Source organism: Perissodus microlepis, chromosome 11 (assembly GCF_051167445.1).
Source record: "Perissodus microlepis isolate ML-2025 ecotype Zambia chromosome 11, ASM5116744v1, whole genome shotgun sequence".
Classification (NCBI taxonomy): Eukaryota; Metazoa; Chordata; class Actinopteri; order Cichliformes; family Cichlidae; genus Perissodus; species Perissodus microlepis.
This window is the reverse complement of record NC_140471.1, coordinates 17,287,490-17,300,403: the sequence shown is the minus strand read 5'-3', so window position 1 is coordinate 17,300,403 and position 12,914 is coordinate 17,287,490. Positions and strand designations below refer to the sequence as shown.

The 12,914-nt window shown below is 42.5% G+C and overlaps 1 protein-coding gene across 3 annotated transcripts in view; it reads right to left on the bottom strand.

Annotated features, from left to right (window-relative positions):
* oxr1a (oxidation resistance 1a) overlaps window positions 1-12,914 on the bottom strand; it is a 167,429-nt gene that overhangs the window by 64,200 nt on the left and 90,315 nt on the right. Inside the window, exon 1 of one of the 3 annotated variants that reach the window (XM_084942750.1) lies at window positions 1,873-2,171. The exons of the other annotated variants lie outside the window; for them this stretch is intronic. Coding sequence (XP_084798876.1) covers window positions 1,873-2,029 — 157 coding nt within the window. The 5' untranslated portion in view covers window positions 2,030-2,171. Of the gene's footprint in view, window positions 1-1,872; window positions 2,172-12,914 lie in introns of those variants that run through there. 3 annotated transcript variants of the gene reach the window in all.

Genomic DNA, 12,914 nt, shown 5'->3' with positions numbered 1-12,914 from the left:
CTGCTCCAGAAATAGAGGTTCACAGAGGGCTGTTTCATTCCTCACACAGCAGCTGGAGCACAGATAGGTGAGGTTGCTGTCTGTTACTCAGGGGTTAGGGTAAACTGGCCCAGTTGTGCACCAACTGGGCCATTATTGAGCTGTAATGTAGCACACTGCCCACCCACAGTTCCTGTAGAAGTTCTACTGTAGAGTTACCCGTCTCTAACATCGTCTGCACACTTCCACAACCTGACTCCACGTCAAGTTAGTCTCAATCTTAGTGGGGCGGCAGCAGCCTGCTCTCCCAAACAACCCCCGCTGTCCAGAGAGACAGGGAGAGAGGCACGGGGACTACTAATGAACCCGAATGCCATCCGTGGCGTTTCAAGAGCAGCAGAGCATGCATCTGATTAATCTTTGTCCTAATTAGATCGAACAATTAACCTGCCCACCACCGAGCTCTGGAGCCTGATGACTCTGCACGAGCGTCAAACCTCCTGTACATTTAAAACCGAAGCGTGCCCTCACACTGCAACTTTCCTTGTTTTCACAGCGACCAATTAATTCTAAGTAACAGCGCACAACCTTCCGTGTGATATCTGGGCGGAAGGAGGGACAAGAGCTCCGAGCCGTTTCTGCTTTTCACTTCAATGGCACTACATTTCTGCGCTTTTGATTCAAAGTCAGAGGAGGCACTGATGGGTCTCATCACAAATTAAGTGTGAGATGCGAAGCAGAAAGAGGAGGGGAGAAGGGGAAAAAAATCCAATCTTCATTAACATGGAGATACTCCCCCGATGTGAAACGCCTTGAGGACATACTTGTTCACTCACTGGCTGGATGCTTTAAAGCATGCACTGCCTGCTGATCTGAAATATTTGACATGCTTCACTTGTTACATGCACTGCATCCTCATAACAATGTGGACAGGCAGAATGCAACCACAGAGGACATGAACCTAGCCGATCCCTTATTAATTAACATGAGCTCAGCTGGAGGGATGCAACTGGAAGCATACAGCCCTGTGACTGGACACTCTGGGAGGCTTTCTTTTTTTTTTATAAATCATGTGTGCATGAGCCACAATTGCACAATGAAAGCTCATGAAGCTTAAGCTTGTTTTCCCTTTTCTTTCTTTCTTCTTTTTTTAGCATATTGCACAATGTAAAGTACTGCAAAAAATCTGATGTACAGCGATTGGCACAGAAGTAATTAATCTTAGCTTTGAGCTATAGATCAGTGGAAAAATGTTTAAGGGTCACACTTTTTTACTCACTGCCTTAAACTGTTCTTTATAAATCTGCAGTATGGCTCTTTAACCCAGCTGACCATACAACGTTAGCTGGGTTAAAGTGTACTGTTTTGTGTAATGTTTTTGAGGCCCTGCCAAGGACAACACGACCAATGTTGCGAGTTTAATGGGCCCATTAAAAGTGACTGGGTCAGCTGGGAGCAACAAGTGCTTGACAGTTGGGAACTTAAAAAGTGCAGTCGTTACGCAACGTGTCAATCCGAGTATGAATCTTTGTGGAAACGCTCAGTTTCATTTAATACGCGTAACTTTTGACTGCACTGAAAGCTGCGATAGATCGCTGCGGAAATGGCTGGCAAAACTCGAAAAAGAAAAGTTAAAAATATATAGCAACGCGTCAGATTTTACTAGTTAAACGTTGCGGAAGCTAAATGTTGGAGTTCCTCTTTATTGCAACACAACACGTGTAGTGTTGGGTAAAGGAGGGAGAAAATGCACGAGTACACGTTAAACTCGATGACTTTCAAAGGGAGTTTGGAAGCACTCTCCGAGGCGTGCGCTGCAGGCTTGTTTCGCTCTGTAAAGTTGAGAGCGTACACAGCAAAACTCTCAGCGAGCACAGCTGATGTGAGACTGACCTGTCCTGGAGTAGACGGTACTTCTGTCATGTGTCGTCCCAGCGTTGTGCTGCTCTAGGTGGACCGAGTCCTGCACGGGTCCGGGCCACAGTCTCTGAGAGATTGCATCCCTGACAACTCTCGCGCCGCTGCCCGTGATAGAAAATATGTAGTCCATTATTGTACGGCTGCAGAACCTAGCTAGCTTAGCTAACAAAAAGAGTTTTCAAAAGTGTTTAAATAGCCGCTCTCATCGCGCAAAAAGAAAAACAATGCTGACAAAGCAGCGACACTCAAACTCGTAGTGTGAACGAACCTCAACCACTCTACACATTCCAAAACAGGAACTATTTGAAACACGTCAACGGGTGCGCACTGTTTTTGCCCCTACTGGACTCGAACGCAACAGGCTGTCTTCCAGTGCAGCCTACTGCCCTATTGGCCTACATTTACACTAACTGCATTCCACAGAAGGTTCCTATATTTGATGTAGCCTCCTCAATAACATAGCTAACCGCTTTACTTTGCTTTAGTAAAGTCTGAATTAGTTGTAGTATTGTGTTCCTATTGCTTACAAACTGTGTAGAATATGGTAGCACTTTAAGGTTTTTTTTATTTTTATCCAGAATAATGATTAATAGGTTTGTAAGCTAGAAGATGCAAGAAGATAAACACATAAGTATTTAAATGTGTTTACAGCTACACTGTGTTATAAACCACATATTACATGCTCATAGATGAGTGTATGGCTATCGGTCAAACAAAGCTTAAAATACAGTTTTATCCACAGATAAGCATTTGAATGCAGCTTTTACTTTACAGGCAGGGTTCACATCTTGTTACTTCAGGTCACATTCTTTAGGTTTGCAAATATTTTTTTAATGCTGAAGTTCATTTGCAATGAATCACAAGTTACAGATTCAGTGCTGATTGAACGCAGACTTTTAAAAAGTCATTCATGAAACCTGAACTTGAAAAAAATCTTTACAAATAAAAAAATAAAAAGGGAAAAAAAAATTGAAGCTCAGCACAGCCCACACCGATTTCCACATCGTTGCTAGGAGATTTGATTGCCATCAAGTGTGGGGCTTTATGGCACCCTGGAGACTGACATCCATCTGACTCCCACCTTAATAACATTCTAATAAATTGAGACTCTCACATCCGGAGGCAAAGTATACCTCCGTGCCCATACTGTAAGTGACTCAAGGGTCCAAAGTGAGAACTCTGAGAGCTGCGACATATACGCGTCTGCTCGTCCACTGATGGATAGGCAGAGATGGCATTTGCTGTGCGCAAATGAACATGGAAAAGTGAAAAGCCGGCAGACCAGAACAGGGTGTGATGATTGGGAAGCAGCCTCAGGTTGTGAGCTGGAGAACCTGTGATTCATTATTTATCCCAGGGGGGCAGAGCTGCTCTGGTAAGTAAAGAATGTAAAGACAGGCCCTGTAATGATCCAGCAACACATTCACATGAGAAACGTTAAAGATGGGGAGGGGGGAGAATTTTTCTTTTCGAGGATAATCAGACAGGAAAAGCACCCGTGTCTCATTCCCAGTATGTGTGAAAGGCCAGCTGAGGTTAAAGCATCTGTTATATCTGAGTGCATTGAAGCAGTGAGGTTTGAGAGTGCCAGCCATTTTCAATACTGAAAGTGCTCCATCTGCTGGTTGCCTTAAGTAGCGTGGGTATTACAATAGAGTGCATCAGAAAGAATGCAGTTTTGAATATATGAGATTTTTTTATTTTGAGAAAAAATGACTTTTTTCTCATCATCTTTGACATCATCTGCCTTTGTGGTTCTGTTCAAACAAGCAGGGCTGCAACTAAATGCCCGTTTTCACTGTCTATTAATATGTCATTTGATTTAATGACTGGCCAATTACTCATTTAGTCGGTAATAAAGCTGAAAAATGTCCCCTAAATGCCCCCAATTCCTGTTCCTAGGATGTTTAATTTACAAGAAAAATAAATCAGAGACACGCTTATAAGCCGGAAAGCCCGAATGCTCGAAATTTTCTTTAATTAACAACTTAATCAGCTATTACAAATGATTGGCACCTTATCGCGCTGCGTTTCAGCTGCCCTGCAGTCACGTGGGAGAAGAGGTGTTCTGTGACAGATCCAGTCTAAACATATGTGAGCCTGAAGCAGGGGGACTGTTCAAACTAGTGTTTTTTTACTTCACAAATGAAAAGAATATAGCACACAAACAACTTCGACAGCAGATATTTGAATATTTGACTTTGAATCATGAGCACCTGTCCCACTTTTTTCCTCTCTGACCTTGTGTAGCGCCCTGCTGGTACACTTGGCACTTGAGCAATGTGTTTACACTGGCCCAGCGCCACCCCAACAAACCCCACCCCACTGCGGGGCCTCGTAGCTGCGTGATGTACTGTGTTGCTGTACAGCTGCCCAGAGCGGTCATCAAATCATCCATAACATTCTCAGAGGGAGCCATCCTCTCTGCGCTGTAACCCCATAGGATTAGAGATATACCGAGCAGTCGTGCACGGCAAACAATAACACCCAATCTAGTTTTAAAGACCTATTTTCTCAGAGAACTCCTCCACTCTCTAATTAAGCCGTAAATGTGACCAAAGAGGGAAAAATGAAAGAATTCCCTCTGTGCTCATCTGACTACATGAGCATCATTGCATGGAAATTATATGAGTTACTTTGTTCTCCTTAAGCCTGCATGTTTGATGTGTGTATTTCGTGTATTTTAGAAGTGATTAAAGAGACCCTGGAGCAAATTAGCTAACTGACATTTATTACGCTGTTATGTCCTTCTGAATTTTTGCAAATTATCCCGTTTCTGTGGGACGTACAGACCATTATATTGGGTATATTTACAATATCCTAAAGGGACACGTTCTAATTTGGTTGCGTGTTTACAAGGCACGCAAAAGCTATATCATAACCTTTCTTATTAATTTCTATCTGGATCAGAGCAGCATTTGAGAACCATTTTGTTTAATGGAGAAATCTTGATGTTCAAGTACCTGCATTAAAAAAAAAACCCAGTTGATGTCAGCTGCTGTCAGCAAAGGCCCTGAGAGGGTCCTGTGCGTGAGCCTTTGTCATCATCTGGGTGTTAATCTCAGCAGTTTCCCATTCAGAGCCAGGTTGGTTGGCACCTAATCCTGAGAACAGGGACGCTTTCATTACGAAGAAACACGCAGGCCACCGGGGAGCTGCTGCCAATTTCCCTGTTATCAATGAACAGAAGTCACAAGTAATGTTGCATAAGCAGTCTGAGCTGAAGCAACACGCTGAGCATGTGCATGCACTGTAAAGCCTGTGTTAGCATGTGCACACGCTCACTGTACGCCCATTTCTCACACAGTCTGCCCTTTCTTCCAGGCTTTTTTTTTTTTCGTTTGCAGTGGAAATCACTAGAAAAACACAGCGCAGAGTTCACTCCTGTGACACAAATGCACCTGCTGGCAAACACAAACGAGCCTTTCCGTGTACGGCACTGGTTGCTTGTAGTGAACGCATCTCACGTGGCATTTCCAGAAGCAACTAACAGAGCTGGAGTGTATGCACAGAATGTACAGCACACATTGTCCTGTGTTTCATGAGCGTTATGCTCTATTATCCCGCAGCTCTTACAAGATGACGACCAATAAAGACGGTTTGCTGCCAGGAGGAATCAAGCGGAGGCATACAGACAATGGTAGCAATCACAGGTGTTTAACAGCTCTTGTCAGAAAATGCCGCTTTCTCTCGGGCTGCTTCACTAGGGAAGTAAAGCTTTGCCTCTCAAAAGCTTGTCAGTACTACAACAGATGAACATGTTTTTCACATTGACAGCAGGAGCCAAATATTCATGAGAGGGAAACATGAATCGAATGTTGTGTGGTGCCTGTTAAAGCCAGAACAATGCCAGGCTGAGTCACCGGATCATCTGGAGAAATGCGCCTTTTAATTACTCAGAGCAGTGATTATATAAGTCTGACTGCTGTCACTCAAACGTTTGCCTTGATTTTGCACGAACGCTGCGGAGCACCTTCCATCTTGCTGCTTACATGTGACTATACAAACATTTGTGCAAGGCTATTTGGCCCATGAGTCATAATCTAGCATTGATATTTAAATCATGTGTGAAACTCTTATCAGTGGGATGCAAGCAGCAATGAGTAACCATGCATTTAACCATAGACTGCATAAGAGAGATGCGCACAGCCTGAGTGACGTCATTCACTGATTTGTGAAGACCTGCTTTGAAGTCCCGAGCTGAGGATTTTGTGCATCGGCATCATGGTGTTTTGAAACCAGACATGATGATTGTGGGGTGGATAGCATAGAGAAAGCACACTTCAAGCTCATGCATTGAGGACTGGACACAAGCCAGGACCTCACTTAAGCGAATGCTGCTTTATCCTCTTGTATCACTGTTGTGTATTTGTGACTTGCTAAATAAGCCACAAGCAGACCACTGATCAGATTCTTTCCATGAATGTGCAGCAGCGCTGTTTTTAAGTGCAGAAATAGAAGGATTATGTTTGTGGTGCTGGGGTGTGGTTTGGATGCTGGAGTGCGACGCTGCAGAGTGTGACAGAGCTGTAAACACCGTGTCTGTACATGTCCGTAAAGGTTCTCAGTCATCTAGGTTATCGTAGGAAACTTTAACACATGTCGTGCAGGGTGACATCTTCAAGGAAACGTAACTTCTTGAAGTTTCCTTGAAGACGTTTCACCTTTCATCCAAGAAGCTCTAAGTCTGTACATGTTTTTATTAGAATATGTAAATTCTTCTCTGACCAAACTGACCGGATCGACACCACACTCAAGTTTGTCGAGCTGAAGCCAAGAGACCAATAGCCCAGCTTAGTGTAAAGATTAGATCTGTGCCTTCTTATTAGCAAAGACAATGACAGAAATGAGAAGGGATCACATGTAAGTAGTTCAATGATTACTTTCAGTCAGTGTTTGGAGTTTTTTTTTTTGTTTTTTTTTTTTAAACTGGCCATCAAATAGCAAATCATCAAGCTCTCCGCTGGACTACAGCCTTGCGAGTTGGAGCAGAGATAACCAATCTCAAATCTCATGCCAGCTTATATCAAAAAGGCAAGGTCAATGTCATGCTTCAAGGTTAGAGCTAAACTTTGATACAACACATAAACTACAACCCTGCTGCCATGAGGGAAAACTGAACCTTTAAAAGAGGTGTTCTATTTTAGAAGATAAGCTGCTTGTCACAGTCAGTTGTGCTCTTTTATACATTTGGTTTTATATTGAACTCATTCAGAAGACCTTTGCTAACAGTTTCTCCTCACTATAATGCGGATTTGTGAGCACGGGATCCAAATATATCATCCAAAAAGTGGATCTTTAGTTGCCTCTAAGAGTCTTATGTACACAGAGAGAAACAGATACAGGAATAAATGAGACTGGATGAATAAAGGCTCCACAGTCAGGTTGATACATGATGTCAGAGTGCTGAAATAAGCCTCTGTGTTTTAGCTTAATGCCTTTAGCAAAGACAGGAAACAAGAAGGTGATGGTTAAGGTTGTTGTTGTAGCACCCAGCCTGACACTGACCTGCCGCCACATCAATTCACCCCCCTGTTATTGCCTTTTTTCTCTCTCCGGACAGTTCTACAAGGTGGCTAGTGGTGATCGATGGGTGGTGCCGTCAGAGCGGGCTATCTTTCTCCGCCACTTCCACCCCCTCTACTCTTGGTCATCTATCCTCTGTGGGCGTTCGCCCTGTCTGAAGCCGCCACGAGAGGCTGGGTGGGCCCCCGGCGAATGATGACTGCTGGCTCGGTGCGAAGCACCAACCGCTTGCCTCTCTCTTCCATCTGTGTGGATGCTTTTCATTTTACTGCCTGGCAAAATTCTGTTTATAATTACCTGACAGCCACCAGAAGATGCTTAATTACAGGCGCAGAGGAAGAGAGAACGAGGGAAGACGAAAGGGAGAAGCAGGATGATAGTGGATGAGAAAGAAGGAGGGGGCGAGGAAGGAAGGGAAGGGACATGCATCAGACATGCACCACTGCTCTCTTCATACAAGGCAATTTATTAAAATAATAAAGCCCAGCCTTGCACTGAAGGTTGAGTCCACAATAAACCTGACAGGGAGGCAGAAAAGCGGTGCTACAACACCGAGGCACATAAACAAAACAAATGCTCTGTTATGTCTGCGCCCACTTTATTATCCAAGCTGAACTCTTCAGGAGTTAATTGCTTTCTTTTAAACGCAGACGCAGTCATAAATTTCATCATTAGCCTAACATGAATCATTCAGCTTTCAGCCAAAGCACAAAAGCACAAAGAATCCTCTACATAAGCCTCTTCACCCCGGACGGGCATTAGACTCTGTGACGAGATACAGCAAAGTGCTGTGGGATGGGGGGCGGTGTGGGGGGAATTAAGAGCCAAATGGACATCTTAAATCCGACAAAGATGCTAAGAGCCTCTGCGCGCTCTCTCCGTCTGCTGTAAAACTGTCGTCATCCCAGGCTCTTTTCATCTATCACCTGATATCACTTGCTCCACGAGTACGCTAAATTGGATAATGAATCTCTGCCCCCCAGGAGATGCAGTACATGGATAATTTGTTGGGGAAGTTACGAGCCGGGGGCATATTGCATCACTCGAGGTGCGAGATGTTAGCGTGGTTAAATGGATGCAACCTTTTGGATGAGTCCACAGTAGTTACATGAGTGAATTAGGACCCAGTGACGACGTAATTAACTGCGCAGGGAGGAACTCGTTAATGAATCACTCCGGCTCGGTTAATGAAACACATTTAAGTTAAATATGGTGTCAGTCTATCGATACGCAGCTTATGATGTAGCTAAGTGAATGTTAATTTCACGTAGATATAAATCTGTTAATCTTTTAAAAATAAATACCCTACAGAACGAATCAAAAATTGTCTGAAAGGCTTTTCTTACTGTCTCTCACTGAAAAAGGTGATGATAATCTGACTTTGATAAGATTGTGCCTTTTTCAAGATGTCTTTTTTTCATTCAAAGATTTTCTTTCATTTAAAGAGTAAAGTTGAATAGCCTTTTAAAGAGACACAAAGAGGTTGAGTGTGAGAATAAAAACTGCAGGGGTAAAAATGAAATGAGAAAGAAATTGAGTTGGAAATGTTTTGGAACATTTTGGAAAATAAATTAATTCGATTTCTCGCTCAGAGCTAAAAGGTCGACCTGGATGGCGCTAAAGCTAGGATGTGTTAGCTTAGCTTAGTCTAAAGACTGCTGAGATCTTTTAAAAGGTAAGTTACTCTCCTTAAAGATCTTTTTAATTGATGTCCTGCTTAAATGAGCAGAATGAACCATTTTACTTAGCTTTAGAAAACGTTGGTTGATTTCTTTGAACAAAGCTATGCTAGTTTTTTCCCTCCTTATAAAGACAAAGATAGCAACTTTAGCTTACAACAACCAGACTGTGGATCTAGAATTTGATGCATATTGTTTGCACAAATCAAACATTTCTCTGATAAATGGATGTAGCCCAGTGGCACAAACTTCATGCTTCCTACAAAATGTGTAGTGCGTGGCACTGTAAACAGCTACAGCTGTAAAGTAAAAAAATCCCTTAGAAAGTAGCACGGTGACCACCAAGAGAGGAACTTTTAAACAAGATGCATAACTATTTCCCTTTTTTGAAGAGACCATTGACTTTTTTTTGTAAAAGTCTAGATGTGACAAACACCAACATAAAGAATGCTGTTGGTGAACCGTGGCTAAAGATGTGTGAGCTGGAGCCGGACCTCTGTAGGGCAACACTGTGAGAAAAGGTCATTTCTTTACGTGAGACCTGAGCTGACCAGCTGTGTCTATGCTCCATTTGTTTGCTTGGACATATAATATCACAGCTTTGCAACACATAGCTCTGGGTAAATTTTACTTTATTTTACTTTACACTGCTTTGTTGTGTCTAAAGACCGATATTGCACCTAAGCACCGAGGCATTCAGCATTGACTAAGCATCCACTGTGGTTTTATTGTTTTGTCTTCATCATACAATCATATTTTGGGGTAGTTACAAAATGCATTACAAAGCAAAATAAATTGCAAAGGCAAAAATAGATTTTAGATAAGTCAGTAGCGAAACCAAAGACAACTCACTTCTCCTAAATAACTGATAGGAATTCAACTGAATCAAAACCAAGAAGAGCAATTTTAAAGCCCATTTTCATAACAGCTTTGTCCTTTGATGGCTGTGTGTTTTTCCCCTGCTGTACCAATACTTGTAGAGCTCAAACTTGATGTGACTTCTGCTGCTTCACGTCTTTGTGGCAGTTTTCCAGAACCCTGCCATCCAGCAAATGTCCAGAGCAATGACCCGTGTGGCGAAAAGGCAGCGCACTATGCTGGCCGACTAAATCCTGTCCCCCAGCTATTCTTCCTCTTGAATAAACCAGTACATGGCAAACATGGCCCCAGAAGCATTTATAATATAAAGTATTCCACATTCTAATCAGGCCAGGAAGAAGAGCTCAAGGTGGATGTGGATGAGTCGCGATTCTAGCCGTTGATTGCTCAGCCAAATTTTCCCATCTCTTGTCATTATATCCACTGATGGGATAAAAGCCACAAGTACAATGGATGCTACAAAAATTAAAGTGATTGCTCACTCTGAAGTAACACAGCCATAAAAATATGGAAAAAAAATACTTCTCGTCTTGTACTTCACCAAACATTAGCAAATATTCATTATCCATTTGATATGTTTTTGCCATAATAACATTGTAACCCTGGAATTCCTCCAATCAAACACGACATTCGAGCTGATTGGAAAGTTATGACAATATATGAAACTGGATAGTAAAGCGTAAACAGTGCAGTAGAATTCAACAATACCAATTTAAAATGAGTACAACCAGATTTACTACCACTGTACTTCACGTAAATCCCCTAATAAGTTAGCACAACATCTGATTTCAGTGTAGGAAAGGTGGAGTCTGGCAGTAACAATGAACATTATTCTGCTGAGTGCTTATTGCATGAATAATGTCTAAAAACAAAACAATTGGGATGACAGCAAAGTTGTATCATTATTATTATTATTATCACTGATGATGATAATAATAACCATTTTCAGCCGCATCAAAATTAGAAAATGTCTGAAAAAGATTAGCAATGAACAATGCAAGACACAGATCAAACAGTTGTATATCATTAAGGATCCACATTAACACAACTTGTAGTGTTTCGTACGAGCAATCCGATTCCAGTGCTGCTGTAAATTCGGTTACTTTTTCCATAAATATCATCCATAACTGTGAGATTTATCGACTCCTTAGAGGCACTGAGTAATAATGCTTTACAGCGCCTGCCGTCGCATAAGCAGGGTTTCTTCTGTTTTTAGTATGTACATTAGATACTGGGGAAATAGAGCCGTTCTTAAACAACGGGAGCCCATAAATTCACGAGCAAAGAGAAACAAATATCAACCGTTATGCGAAGTGGCAGATCTTATTTTCCCTCCGCTGTAAAATGAATCAATAGCTGGGGCCGGTCTTGGCGTTCGACAGTGGAAAACTGCTTACTCTTCATTTGAGCTATATGTAATCAATCCTAGCCAGAGGATGGCTACAGCCCTTTCCAAACTAAGTGGGGAAACAGTGGGATTACTGCCTCTGTGGCATTTATAAATTGAGCCCAACGAGAAGAGGGCCACCGAGAGACTCCCCGGTCAACGTAATTACACCGGCAGGCCAATAAATCCGACCCATAGATCTTTTACAGTGGTGCTGCAGTAAATTCAGCCTCTTTTCCTTGCACTGCTTTCTTTCACTCCAGAAGAAAACATTAATGTTTTTGTTTCTGTCAAAGTGGGAAAAAAAAGGAGAAGGGGGGGAAAAAAACCTAACAGCGGCCTTGGTGGCTACAAATCTCTGTGGCTTTTGCTGCTGGCCAAGATGTGATTCAGTGCAGCGATTTAGATCCACACAGTGTTGAGTCATACATATGACAGCCTACTATGCTGTGGATACAAATCTACATTAAGTGTCCTTGAAACAGGGGAATGTGAAGGTCTGTTTGAAGTTAATCTCATATCATTTCCTTATGAAAAACTAAGGGCACAAAAGGTGCACAGAACTGATTTAGGGAGTGCACGCGTCATCTCTGGGGACATTCAGGAATGACAAATGTCAGACAAATATATTAAAGGCCATTTGCGACAGGGCTAACATCATTGTGATCCGTGTAACATTGAGACAGTCTAAGGATAAGTGAACCTCTTATCCTCTTAGTTGCATGTCTGTCCTGCATACACAAGTCTGTCCACAGCAAACAGGTTTCATAGCATTTGCATGCAGCAGCAGCTGCAACTCCTCTTTAAACTACAGGTGTAACAATACCTCCTTTTCTATAAACATGGCGTTTGGCTAAATGGATGTTCACCTTAATTCACTCTGGATGCAGCCTAATTAGTGTAATATTGATGGAACCAGAGATGTTCAATGCCTGCATAAATTTGGTTGTGAGCCGCTTTGTCTGGCTTTGCAATACGACCAACCGTTTCAATACAGAAAATGTCATTTGCATTCAGGTCACCTTTTAACTCCTATTGTTTGCAATCATGATACAAAGAGGAAGTTTAGAGGGCACCAATGGGATGTGATTAATTCCGCAGAGCAGCTAGTCTGGTCTGGATAAGAACGTGGAGAGCGCTCCGAGAATAATAAGCACAAGTAAAAAGTCAAAACCTGGTAAAACAGAGGTGACATTCCCTCCCTGTAACCAAGTTAACGTCAAAGCGGCTCCATTGCTGTCTGGGGATGACTAAAGCATACTATTAACCTTTGTGAAAATGGTTCCTGAGGCCTCCTGGGTGTCTGTGCGGGTCTGAGGTGCATGTGTCTGTCCACCTCTCTCATATTGCAGTGCGGATATATCAAATCAGGTATGTACATGCATGTAAACACTTCTTGTGCACGGCCTCAAGGTGCATGGACGCACATCGTGATACGTCTACATCAAACTAAAAACACTGCAGGTGCTATCACAAGCAGTACCTGAATAAAACTAATCACTGCTTTGTTGTTTACAGACAGAAAACAAGCCCATCCACAAGTA